Source organism: Eulemur rufifrons, chromosome 2, assembly GCF_041146395.1.
Source record: "Eulemur rufifrons isolate Redbay chromosome 2, OSU_ERuf_1, whole genome shotgun sequence".
Classification (NCBI taxonomy): domain Eukaryota; kingdom Metazoa; phylum Chordata; class Mammalia; order Primates; family Lemuridae; genus Eulemur; species Eulemur rufifrons.
The window spans coordinates 92,568,519-92,581,922 of record NC_090984.1 but is presented as its reverse complement, the minus strand read 5'-3'; the positions used below and the strand labels follow the sequence as shown (position 1 = coordinate 92,581,922).

At 48.4% G+C, this 13,404-nt stretch overlaps 1 protein-coding gene across 2 annotated transcripts in view; it reads right to left on the bottom strand.

Annotated features, from left to right (window-relative positions):
* Window positions 1-337: 337 nt before the first annotated feature.
* Window positions 338-13,404, bottom strand: part of SYNE2 (spectrin repeat containing nuclear envelope protein 2) — a 256,293-nt gene continuing 243,226 nt past the window's right edge. Inside the window, exons 103-115 of one of the 2 annotated variants that reach the window (XM_069487386.1) lie at window positions 13,203-13,340; window positions 12,293-12,487; window positions 10,823-11,105; window positions 10,281-10,349; window positions 9,276-9,415; window positions 7,423-7,525; window positions 6,487-6,689; window positions 5,259-5,459; window positions 4,291-4,419; window positions 3,033-3,224; window positions 2,549-2,635; window positions 1,698-1,747; window positions 338-1,438 (exon numbers count right to left, since the gene is read on the bottom strand). In XM_069487386.1, the coding sequence (XP_069343487.1) occupies window positions 1,231-1,438; window positions 1,698-1,747; window positions 2,549-2,635; window positions 3,033-3,224; window positions 4,291-4,419; window positions 5,259-5,459; window positions 6,487-6,689; window positions 7,423-7,525; window positions 9,276-9,415; window positions 10,281-10,349; window positions 10,823-11,105; window positions 12,293-12,487; window positions 13,203-13,340 (1,998 nt within the window). In that variant the 3' untranslated portion in view covers window positions 338-1,230. The remainder of the gene's footprint in view (window positions 1,439-1,697; window positions 1,748-2,548; window positions 2,636-3,032; window positions 3,225-4,290; window positions 4,420-5,258; window positions 5,460-6,486; window positions 6,690-7,422; window positions 7,526-9,275; window positions 9,416-10,280; window positions 10,350-10,822; window positions 11,106-12,292; window positions 12,488-13,202; window positions 13,341-13,404) is intronic. The other variant, XM_069487397.1, reaches the window with a different exon arrangement.

Genomic DNA, 13,404 nt, shown 5'->3' with positions numbered 1-13,404 from the left:
TTGTTAGACACATGGGTAGCTGTTAATTGGCTCTGGTGAGGGCTGGGAGTAGAGAAAACTGGGTGCAACGATCCTTCCCTTTCCGGCCGTGCTGCCTTGTTCCCTACAGCATCTGAAGGTCACACTGAGCAATTTGCACATATCCAAGGGTCCTCTCCCCAGACAGCTTATGGGTTTCTAGATCTCATAAGAAATCCTGTAAAAGTTAAATAAATAGAACATAAAACTTAGAATCAAAAGCCCCCTGAAATATTTTTAAAATAGTTTTTGTTCTTCGGAAGACTAAGCATACCATTGGACTGTTTTGTAATATAATCCAGTACAACAGAAGTCTGGCTAATTTTGTTTTTTAATGAGAAACATTTGCGTTGTACATACCACAAAACAGCTTCAAGTTTCTGGACCAATTCCCCATGGCCAAAGACTTAAACAAAACCTGAAGCAGCACTTTAAACGTGAAAAAGTCTTAGAAAATTAACTTACAAAAACATCCCTATCAAGTCTGTAGTTTGGCGTTTACTGTACATTAGTCAAAAGCTCAAGCTAAAATCTGATTTTTTTCTTTAAAAAAATCAAAGTTTACATTATTCATATAGAGCATTGTTAAAAAATATGCACAAATAACCACATCCATGCAATAGAATTTCTTTAAAAATTTAAAGCAGTATAAAAGAGCAGACCTAGGGACTGAACAGAACATTTTGGTTTATAACCTGTAGCTCAAAATTGCTAGCCGATCAGAGTAAAACTGATTCTAAACATTATAAATATGATTGTTTCGATCAATCAGCTAAGGGTGCATATGCGCTTCTGGACCACTTCTAAGGTGAAATCTGCTTGCTTGCGTCTATAATACATAGTATGCGATGAACACCACTGCTCATTGACCATATTAACTACATCATCATAACGCTGTTTTACAAATAATCAGAATTCACAAAGTGCTTGGTTCTTTAGGAAACTGCCATTTCCAGAGATCCCTAAACCAATCAACTAGCTTTGCCAAGATGCCTGGGGTGGCTGCTGCCCAGGTCCCCTGCCCCCGTGGCAAGTAACTTCATTTGAAAGCTGCCCTGGGCTCCAGAGAGGGACAAGCCCAGAAGGAGGCGGGTGCGGCAGGTCCCTGGACCTTGCCAACGCTAAGAGCCACTCACAGATTGGTCCGGGGCCATGAGCTGGGCACCCAAGGCAGTCAGGCTGGTGGTGTGGCGCTGCGGCCGGCTGAGCCCTCTATGTGGGGGGCGGCCCGTTGGTGTACCTCAGCATGGGGTAAAAGGACCGGGCGAAGTTGTTGGCTTGAGTGCAGCTGTAGTCTTCCTCAGAGGAGGGCAGCAGGCAGGCCAGGAGCAGCAGCAGCAGGAGCAGCAGCTGCAGGGGCAGCGCCGCCCTGATCACCCGGGAGAGGAAGGAGCGCCGTGGCCGCGCCCCGCCGGGCACCCTGCCAACAGAGAAGGTCAGAGCTGACGGGGAGCTCAGGGGGCGGGAGCCGACTTGTGTTACCTGACCCCCTGCTGACGTAAATAAGAAATCCAGGATTAAAATGGGGCCGACAGCTGGGGTTCAGTTTTGGAAGAGAAGCCCAGCCCTTTCCAGACCAGACATAGCCAGAGTTTTACAAGGACCTTGATCGTGGCACAGGCAAGACTGGTGCGGTGGGGTGTGGAGCAGGGGAACTTGTGACGGTAATGCCACCTTACCTGCTCTCTGTCTCCTTCTCGCCTTCTGTAGTTCTCTCTGCTCTGAATTGCTGGATTAAAAAAAACCCAATTAGCAAATTGAAGACAGTTTAGTCTTGTGAATGATAAACATCCTTCCTTAAATTATATACCTCCCTTAGGTCATCTTCCTGTATTTTTTTTAAAAAGAGACAGGGTCTCGTTCTGTCACCCAGACTGAAGGGCAGTAGAGAGATCACAGCTCACTGTACCCTGGAATTCCTGCACTCAAGGGATCCTCCCATCTCAGCCTCCACGGTAGCTGGGCCTACAGGCACACGCCACCACACCTAGTTTTTTTTTTTTTTAATTTTAGAGATGAAGTTTTGCTATGTTGAAGTCTTAAACTCCTGGGCTCAAGCAATCCTTCCACCTTGGCCTCTCCCAAAGTGCTGGCATTACAGGTGTGAGCCACTGTGCCCAGCCCCAAACTTTCGAGACCAGAGTAACACATTTGAAATTCAACTCTGTGAGGAAGAAAATAATAGGGTTTGTTAAACTACTGAGAATTTCACGGTCCAGTTCATGGATCTGATTTTGATGGAGGAATCAGGAAGCCCCGTCAACAATGTGACAAGCACTCTTTCACAACCTGCTATGATCCCAAAGAAGAGGAACTGACTATAGAGGGCCTTTGCGTTAGGTGTTTAAGAAGAGTATTTCAATAACATCGTCATCATCATCTTTGGAGTAAGCCTCCCCACCGATCAGCAGGTTAGAGCAGATCCATGCTGTCCCGAAATGTCTAACGGGGCCCTGGAGTCCCAAGTTCCTGTCATCTGAGGAACTTTTAAAGTAAGCGGCAAAGATCTCACAGAAGGAAGGGCTCTCACCTTCGCGTGGGGAGCTGGCGCGGATGCTGCTGGAGGCTGGTCCCCCGTGTCTACCTCGTCAAAGCCGGGCAGAGATGGGTCCGGGTTCTGAAATTCAGACCCCAAAGGTTCAGTTCAGGGAAAGAGAAGGTTCTGAATAGTCTCAAGAGCGCAGAAATGTGCTCCATGCAGATTCTTCATGGCGCAGCTCGCCCCTCCCCCGGACTACATCTTTCTCGAGGAAGGGGCTCCTTCTATCGCTCTCACCCTCCACACTTCAACAGAGATTTTTTCTCAGACAAATGAGAACACAAACAAGGCCAGGTCAACCATTTGCATTAAAAACCTATAGCGAACAGCGAGGAGGTGAGTTTAGCAGCAGCGAGAGGGCCACGGCCACAGCTTCAGTTGACAGTGAGCTCACCACAGGCCAGTGACACCGAGGCCGCAACACTGCTTTCTGCTCACGTGGAACATGACATCTAAAAGCCACAAGTGGACTCACCTGGCTTCCCTGCAAGGACATTAAATCCTGGGACACTTGTTCCAGCAACTGTTTGAGTTTCTTCTCAATAACATGGACCTTCTCTTCAGCCTCAATGTAGTCTTCTCCTTGCCCCTTGATAAGAAGGCTGTTTGAAATCTCCTGTAAGGTGTCTACTTGAGGTTGACGTTCCACTAGCTCCTTTTCCAGTTGCTGAAAATAAAAAGAAAAATGTGTCAAACAGTTACTTGTCAAAAGGGAAGCTGGTGTGGCCAAATGATGTCTTCTCAGTGCTGGGAGCTCTGGGACAAATGCTGGGTGGTGCTTGACTTCAGCACCTTCTACTTCTCCTATCTGCCTGTGTCCTGCAGCCCAGCACTGTTCAGACAGGGGTGGGATATAACCTTCTTGCTATTTTTCATTCCCTTTCCCTCTGAAGACAACTGTGATGCTGGAGACATTGGAGGAAAGAAGTGTGAGGGGGGGTGGTGTGGGAAGACTAGACCCTCATCCAGGGGAACTCTAAATTAGTCGATCATTCGAGAAACAGTCACAGTGGCCACACTCCAAGTGCTCAGCAGCCCCATGAGCTAGTGGCTGCCACACTGGGCCATGCAGATAAGGACACTCCCATCACTGCAGAGCCTTCTTTCTGTTGGATGCTGCTGCTCTAGAGAGTGGGGCTTTACAAAGTTTTCAGTACCAAAATATGTTTTTTAAACAATGGGCAGCACTCTGATTAAATTTAACATATTGAAAATTAAGCCACATATTAATACAAACTCATGGATGAAAATGTCACCTTGAGCATAAGGGAGAACATATAGATCTCATCTTGGTTTGTTGGCGACAAATACATGAAGACACAACTCTCCTCCAATAAGTAAGATATTTCTATAATGGATATAGGAAACCCACACGGCACATGGCTGCAGAACAAACGAGCACCATCTGCCCCTCAAGTGAGCAGTATTCACAAGGGCAAACATACTTCTAGTCAAATGGCCTTAAGTTTCTCAGGATATTACAAACACCTCCGTCCCCTGTTCCTGAGCATCTCGAAGACGTCTTGCTCAGGACTGTGGCTCTTCACCCCTGCAGATCATTCTTCTTCAGAACTACAAAGGGCTGCCCAGGAAGAGGAGGAGGGCTGATGTCACGTGTCACAAACACCACGACTGTTGTTCACAGAAGCACTAGGTGAGGCTTCCTGAGTACTCTGACCCACTGGGGCTGACACGGGCTGGTGGCAGTGCAGAGCCCGTAGGAAGAAACTTACCATGAGCTCCTTCTGACACTCCAGGAGAGCCTGGGGGTCTGCCTGTGGGTCGGTGACATGAGCCTTCTGCCTCCGGTTCTCAGCACTTGCTAACCACAGTAGCAGACTTTGACTCAACTGGTGGAAGTCCTTAAAAAACAACACACATCAGAGCATTGCCTTTTCTCAGAACTCTGGAAGGAGCGTCCCGCAGGGCAGCTCGCTGCTTCCAACCCAGCAGTCGTGTGCTCTCTTGCCTTATCCAGGGCATAACAGGGCCAGATTTAAATTAAATGCCAGGGACCAAAAACTAGGGAAAGGGAAGGCAGGGAAGGAGAGTGAGCATACGTGGTGTGCCAGCAGGAAGGGGGGCTTCAGGATGCTCTGAGTTTACACACAAAGACCACAGATGTTACTCGACAAAGCGGTGGACAGGCTGTGGGGGGCTCCCGTTCCCTAAGATGGGGTCTGAGCTCAGGCAAGCTGAGCGTGTCCTCACATGGCAAGGCTGCGCTAAGATTATACACACCACCTCGTCTAGACCTAAAAAGAACCCTGTGAGGGAGACACTCAAATGTTTCCCATTTTTCAGATGAGAATCCTGAGGTCTAGGAGGCCCAAAGTCAGGCATCTAGTAAGTGGTAGAGCAGGGTTAAACGGCTCCTCCATTCCAGGGTCAGGTCTCTTAATCACTCTGGCACAAGGACAGAGAGAGGGAGTAGTGGGGCGGCATCTCTGACCTACAGGCTTCTTGCCGGAGCCCTCACTCCGAGCGGGCGTGGGCCCGGGCAGCAGAGCGGGGCAAGCACTGGGTCCCTGAGTCGGCAGGTGGGCCTCTCTGGGAGCAAATGGTAAAGCATGCGCGTTTCCCGACACGAGCCACATTTGGCTGTGCCAGTGCAGCCTGCTGAAGATAAAAATATCTGCTGCTCCCACCACGTGGGCCTGGCCGCGGCTGGCCGGGGCCGCGGGGCGCCGAGTCAGCATACCTGGCACCGCATGAGCGACTGCCGCAGGCCCTCTCTCCAGCTGTCCACTGCGCCCCGTGCCGCGTCCCAGCACCGGCTCAGCTGGTGGAGTCGCCTCCGGAGCTCTGTGGACTCGGCGCTCTCCGTCTGCAGAAACTCCTTGCTGCTCACGTTGGCAGAGACCACTAACGCCTTGTAGGTGTCAAAGGCTTTTAATATCTCCTACCACAGAGGGAGAGGATCGGGTTAGGCACTCTGAAAATAGGGACGAGGGGCTCATCTTGAACCTCGGTAGGATCGGATCTTCCACACACCCTCCCGAGCTCGCCTGTGACTGGCTGGGAAGCGTCAGGTGAGGAGCCGCCGCACAAGGTCAGTGAACTTGGCCGGCCGGGCCCCAGGGCAGAGCCCTGCCTTCTGGTGGGCCGACGTGACCCTGCAGACCTCCGTAGCCCCCGCTCTGCAATTGGCTTGGTAACATTTCTGGACCAGATTAAAAATCTTCCAGAGAAAGTATACACAATTATCCTGCTTTGCCCCTAGATATCCCAGACATGTTATCCCTTGGGATGAACAGTAACCCCTGATACATTAATGCATAAGGTAAAACGAAAGCACAAATATAAAGAGTGCCTGGATAACCCCAGGACTCTTGCCCTGGGTTTCAGGAGCTCAGGCTCATGACTCAGGGCACCCCCAAAGTGCAAGGGTCAAACTGGCCTTCTGCTGTGCCCAAGGCCAGTTCCAGTGGGGCCAGGGTGGATTATGTGGGTGACAAATCCCAACCATATACAATAGGGTAACCAGGTTAGGCCACAGGACTTACCAATAGGTGAGTCTGTCCTCCCCAACCCCGGCCATTTCAAGCAAGCCTCCACTCCTAGTCCTGCCCGGAACTGCTGCATACAGTTTGGAAGGGTGGTTTCTAGCTACCCAACAATGGCCACCAGCACCTCCATAAAAGTCTAGAGGTGCCTCGGAAGTCAGATCTTTCTAGCACTTGGGGATCTGAGCCACACTTCCCAACTGCTGCTCTGGGTTTTGGCATCGTTTGTAGATACTCTTCTGTATGAAAACAAAAATCTACATCTGTGTCCTTGCCACTTACGGAAGAGATATGGAAGAGACCGACCTCTACCATACCCCATGTGCAAGCTGCACCTACACTACTAACAGATTTGGGGTATTCGTCCAGCACAGCCATGCATTCACATTGGAATAATTCTTCCTCTCCACACCTCTAACTCACCTGCAGTCTCTTCACTCTGAGTCCCATTTCCTGGATATCAGAGGGGGGCTTTGCCATCTTTAACATTTCCAGCTCTGCTTCAGTTTTTTTCAGCCAAGTGGTGATGTCACTGATATCAGAGTTTAGCTGCTGCAAGTTGGGTTTTGTTCTGAATTTACTGTGAAGTTCCTGTGCTTGAATCAGTTCCCATCTGTCAAAGGCACCTGAAATAAAAAGCTGCCAATTTAAAAAGGCAATAATGCAAACAGATTTCTCTGCTTTCAGCTAATTAGGGGCCAGGGTGATAAAAAACCGTAGGGGATGCCCCTTGTAGGAGCATCCGGGTTTGGGAGTTCTCTCTTCCCCTGGGACATGGAGTAGCACGTTTCCCCTGCTCGGATCTGAGGCCTAAACTCCCACAAAGGCTGGAATGAAGTGGGGTGCGGGGGGTGGGAAATCCAACGTGTTGCCAATATGTGCTGTGGTCTCAAGTTCAGCCTGTCAGTTCACGCCGAACATTTTCAGTTTCCTCCTTTGGTCTGTGAATGACCAGGTCAATGCTCCCAGCTTTACTTTAGATTTAATTGAGTAATTACTTTTATAATTATTGAACTGGTCTAATGAGGAGACACCCGAGACAACACTTTGATCATCATCTTCATGTCCAATCTTTACATAAGTCACTGAAATCATGCACTTCACCATATAAGGCTCATCGGACCAATATTTAAAGAACAGTTTCCAAATGAAACTGAACAGCCTAGGGATTTGTTCATAAATACAAATCAGCTGATTTGAAAATAACACTGGCAGGTATAGGGTAAGTTCAGCAGTTTTGGTGAATTATATCGTTGGTTAATTCCTAATTAATGTTCTGTTAAGCAAGGACTTAAATGCCCAACCAACCCAAAATACCATCTTCCATCCTTTCTTAACTGCCAGGTGGGCAATACCTACCTGACTGCGGTCCTGTTCCACTGGCCAGTCGCTCCTCTTCCTGCTGTGAGCTGCCACTCAAGGCTCTTGGGCCTTCTTTGCCTGGAGGTAATAGCAGCTTTACCTGGAATGAGCCAATTTTTAAATTATTGTCTGTAAATTTTAAAGGTTATCTAAAGAACAGCTAGTTTCATTTTAACAGGCAAGACATAAGGAGATGGGGCCCTTTCCTTTGAAGGGTATCTTGCTCATCACACACAGGTGCTGCAGCACGTGGGTAGCGTTTATAAGCGAGCAGAGCCGGTGGCAGAACTAACACGGCGAAGGCCCAGGGAGGGGAAGCTGATGCCACGTCAACAACGGGAGGAAAACGGCCAGTTTTAATTTGCACGCTTCCTAACACTCCTCGAATGAACCATGCAAAACAAGTTAAAAACAAGTGTTGAGCTGACCAGACCGTGACTGTGCTAGTCCTTTTGCATTTTCACAGTGTTTCACAAAATTTTACTTATCCCTCCCCAACACTCTGTACGGTGGTTGCATAATCATCGCTGGGCACACAGAGGACAAACCCACCGCCCGGGGCATTCATTACCAAGCATTTATTCATTGCACATATCGACTTTTCTGTTATCACGGAGCTGATGAGGCTATTATCTCAGGCCTTTCCCAAAATAAATGTATCCCTTTTAGAAAAGCCATGCTTTCTTTGGATTGTGTCCATATGGCCTAGTCTATTTGTGTTAAAAAAAAAAAAAAAAAAAAAAAACCACCAACAAAAAACCCTGCAGATTTGTGGTGACATGCCTGGCTTTAGACACGATAAAAGGGTTGAGCTTTTGAAACCTGCCAGGTGAGGAACAGGAACGTAATGGCTGGGAGAAGCCAAACTACACGTGCCCAGGATGGAAAGCAAAGGTGGGGGGTGCAGGGGTCTCTCCCCCCCAGTCTCATCAATCCACACCACAGAGGGACAGACTGAAAAGGACAGCTGCCGGCTGAGTGAGAGGAAGAGTTTCTGAACCGGGCGTGGACAGCCCATTATCAAATGACTCAGATTTGACCGCGTAAAGGCAGAACCGTCTCCAATCATGTAGCAATATTCTCTTCTTAATTTCAACTCTCTTGATGTTAATTCTCTGTAGTGAAAATGATCTGTAGTCAACATTAAACCCTAGGCTGCCGCCAGTAGCTGCCTCGCCAGAGCATGCCAAGAACTCCGGCCGCCCGAGGAAAACGTAACTAAGGAGGAACAGTCACTGCTAACAACAACAAACCAATAAAGGAATGCTAACAATAATGACCACCACTCCTAAGGACCTTCTTTTACCTTTATACACATCGATCCTAACAATTAGGTAAGGTGGGTTTATGCTCAGGCAGGAAAGGCTTCCAGAGGCAAGGCCAGGTGCTTAAGGCCCCATGGTGACATGCTGGCAAGCCCGGGAATCAGACAGGGTCCTCTGCAGCACACCGTCGCCTCTGAATAGAAAGTCAGGGTTTTCTGAATACACGTGTGGTCAAAAGGTAAATACCACAAAGGCGTGGGAGCTCAGGAGCAGTTCAGGAAAGCCGGCATTTGCTTCCGCACTATGTGCACGGACAACTGACTCAACAGTAGTAATCACTGTCACGTCACGCCGGCACACACGAAGACGGTTTGTGACCAGGAACCGATCTCTAAATCTAGTGAGTTTTGCCAGGGTTCTAATGAACTATGGACAGCTCAGCAGAGATATTGTCACCGTGAGAAAACCAACTCGAAATGTGCCCAGGGAGTGAGCATACATAGTTTACACCAAAATCTCTCCGTTTCATACATTTTTACTACTACTCACACACTTGGGTTATATCCCAGTAGAGTCAAGACTTACATAAGGTGGTTTATAAGGGGTGCTGGAATCCGAGGGGATGGGTGGTCCGTCCCTGTCACCTTCCATCTGTTTGTAGTGATGCTTGGGACAGGAAGGGCTGTCAGGAACATGCCACGAGTGGCCATCAGAAATGGATTTACCTGAAACAAAAATTAGCAAGTGACAGTCCATTCTCTGCAACCAAATGACACAAAAAAGGTCATGGGTAACATGGCATCAGGTTACAGTATAAAAATGAGTTCTGCAGCTTTCCTTGCAAAGCATGCATGTTTGCAGAATGTCAGTACGTCCCAGAAGGGAATGAAATGAGTCATGCAACTGAGTGACATTGTGCCTTCGCTAGATGGGTTCACAATGGAGCACGACAAACAAGATTTGCTGTGGGATGAGTGGCGTTTGGAGCCGGGGTCTCGAATGGTGGGGGTACTGGGCGGCAAGGCTGGGTTTGGGGGTGTCCCAGGAGTGAGGATAAGAGGGAACATCAGGGTGGACTTGGGAACCAAGGGGCTGCTGTGGCTCTCCCCCACCCCCACTGCAGAGGGGAACGGGGCAGAGGCTAAAGCTCACAGCTGGAAAGGAAAGTTTCTTCTCCTGCAGCAAATGCAATAGCACCTCTACCCCCACCCACCCTCTCCCCAGGAGATCACCCTAAGCAAGGAAATAGTTCCAAACCAAGCCACCACGAAGAAAGCTTGGCCCATGCCAAAGAACTTCAGTTAGATGGAGGAAAAATAATAATAAAATAAGGCACCATGAAAAATTCCCTTCTGCACAGGCCTGGGGGAAGGGAGAGGGATGGCGTGGAGACCGCTCTGTTGGGCGGGCTTTGTAAGGAGCAGGCGGGTATGGGTGAGTGCGGCAGTGTAAATACACCATGACACGAGGACCAAGGCGCATGGTGTCCACGGAAGGCAGAGGGCAGACATGACATGGAGCGAGGTTTAGGATGCAGTGTGCGCCACAGGGTACTGCCATGTTGAGACACATGCATGGGCAGGGGCCTACCAGAAGACGCTTTCAAAGTTTTTGTGGTCATTTTAAGATATGCCTCAGGATTTTCAGGGATTTCTACATCTGAAAAAGAATAATGTCATTTTCCTCACTTGGAGGTGCCCGTAGATTCATGCTGAGTATTAAGTTAACACAGTAGGAACACTGTCAGCTGGAAGGAGAAAACTACCCTTTGTCTGTTTTAGTAAAAGGATTTTGAAAACTGGAAGGATTTTTTTCCAGCCAACTCCTGACTGTCGGAAGCAGTTGCGGGGGGCACAGGACTGGGGCTGCTTTATCTACTGATACTCCAGAGCCCTCGGTGAACAGCCGCAATGTGCAAACGTGGATTTAATTTCTTTTTTCCCTTCATGCCCCCTGTAGGAGTGAGCCTATTCCCAGCTAAGTCAGGGGTGGGCAGGCCAGACCATAGGAAGCCACGGGTTGGGTTGGCCGCCAGCTGGACTCTGGGTGATCGAGAGCTGGCCGTGTTGCTAAGGGGCTAAAAACACAGCCAAGCGGGTCAACTCCAAGGGCCCCGGGAACCCGGCCGTTACCTGACAGCGCACTGTAGTACGGGCCCTCCTCGTCTTCTTCGTGAGAGGAGGAGCCCCCCACGTCACCTGTGTGGTCCCACTCCAGAGGGATGGAGTCCACGCTGACAGGGGTCTCGCAGCCAGACCGCTCGTGTCCCGGTGCCGGCGGCACTAGATGACAGAGGGACTGAGGTGACGCGGGCTCCTCGCTCTCTCCTCTTTTACGCCACGCGTCGGTCTGGATCTCTCTGGGGTCTTCCATGTCCGTTTCATTCTCAGAAGCCTCCTTTTCGTCTTCCAAGCCCTATACAGGAGTATCCAGTTTTCGAATTAACTAAATACTAGGATACTGCACTTCTTGTCCAGCAGTTTCCGAAAATGACCAGCAGTAATATTTCTAAGGCAGCTTTTAAAAGAATCAGGTTTCCAGGTCCTGTTTCTGGTTATTCTAGTTTAGACAATCTGGAGTGGGGCTTAGAATCCACATTTTCCGAACACTTCAGCTTTATTTCCCATGAGAAAAAAAGCTGACGTTTGATAATCTGAGTTAAATAACTTTATCAAGAAGATAAGGAAATAGTGGCTAAAGTTTCATTGATGGTTAATGGCAGGTTCCTTCATGAATCAGAATATTTTTAAAAAGAATGCTAGAATGTTCTGGATAAGATTCACAGCTTCAAGGACCATACACACCGGGTTCTTTCTTCCTTTCCCCCACTCTAACTGTTCAGCATCTGCATTCTGCTTGCGCTGTAACGTAATGCCTCTCTCAGCCTAGGAAAAATGACCGTATAATATTGCTATACTTCAAAATGAGATATTATAGGGTAATTTTTGAGGCTATGTCTGATGAAGAAATAACTACATTTGAAGTTGGCCAGTTGTAGACAAAAACAAAGAAAAAGTGGCCAGTCATGCTGGTCAATGGTCATCATTAAAGCCTGTGGCACACAAAGGCAGTGAACTTTGAAAAATGGCCCAAAATCCACAGGAGCTACCCCAGAAGGCCCTTTTTGTCAAGGAAAACATTGGAGTTGCTTTTCAAAACTGGTATATTTAACACTTTAAAGGTGAGAACAAGGTACCAGAAAGGCACAGATATTAAAAGCTTCCAGAAACTAAGATAGAGGGAAAGGCAAATACATTCCCAAGTTACTAATGTAATCAAAACCGGAGGAACCGTCAATAATTCTAGGGGCGCTGACACAGGCCACAAAGGCCCTGTACCAAGGAAATACATTGAAAACAGATCAGAGGAGCAAGAACTTTCAGAAGTGCCATCCTTTCCACCAGGTAATGGGAACTTATAAGTTCTTGTGGTTCTATATTAATAAATGTGAAAATAAATTTTTTCAATGTAGCTTTTTTAGAAAAAAAAAAAAAAATCAACCATAGCTGACCATTCCAAGATAGATTTCCCTATTCTTTAAAAATTTAGTCACACGTGAGCTTTGAGCAGCTCCGGAGCCCTTGGAGGCGGTGTCGCCTTACCGCGGGGTGGGAGGTCAGCCGCCGGTGGAAGCGCGAGACCCGGCCGAACACCTCTTGGCAATACCGGTGGAGCTCCTCCAGCTCGTCCTCGATCAGCACCGCGTCCAGGGGCTCGCTCTTCTGAATCAGCTGCTCCCCAAACACAATGAGCTGATCAATCTTGTTGGTGTTTAATGTAATCTCCTGTTGGAAGCCCTGTTTAGAGACGAGAAAGAAAGGGCTTCAAAGAAAGAAAGTTCCCCTGAGCGTCTAGACAGCATCTGTTTCTAATAACAGGACCACAGGAAAAAAAGCATCCAAACGTCATTCTTGTTTTGTTCCTTCACCTAAGTACTCTAGCCTCACCAATTTTTCCTGAGTGACGATGACGATTTAAGAATTTAAAATGACTGTACCTATTTTTTTCCCTCCTCCTTCTGGGCATTGATTTTTCCAATTAAAATAATTCTAAAAGTTTGACATGGATGGACATCTACTGTTATTGGGCGTGAGGGAGAGCATTTATCTTATTCACACTTGGTAGAAACAGAAAATTTCCCATAATATGCTGCCAGTGGACATTTGCTTCTGCTGACACAAATTAATTATGTTCATCAGTGCTGTTATCTTAAGGAAGGCAGATTTCTATTTCTCAAGCTCTTGCCAAGGAGAGAATCGTAGTGGGATTAAACTGTAATGCAGGTATCTGAAACAACAGGACAGCAGGCGGCATCTGTTCTTGGCCCCGGCACCGACAGACAGCCCTCGCCTGTGAGGAACAGTGGCCTTGCTGGTGATAATCCACTCGTGCGTAGGTGGATGCAGCCTGGCTGCTTTAGCGTTCTGGAATTCGCTCTCAGATGTCAGGTGGAACTGGTACTCGGCCAGCTCTCCCCCACGAAGCTGTACTCTCTTAAGAGGCGGCCCTTACGTTCAGCTGGCGCATCTTGTCGTCAGCGTCGCTCTCCGAGAAGTGCTCCACGTTGGTTAGCTGCAGGTCCATCTCTGTGAGCCACACCAGGATGCTCTCCCGGGTCCCCTCGAACTCCTCCCTCTGGTTGGTGAAATGCTGCAAAAGGGGAAGAAAATCACGCTCGTATCGACTGCAGAACAGGAGTTCAGGTGGATGGCAA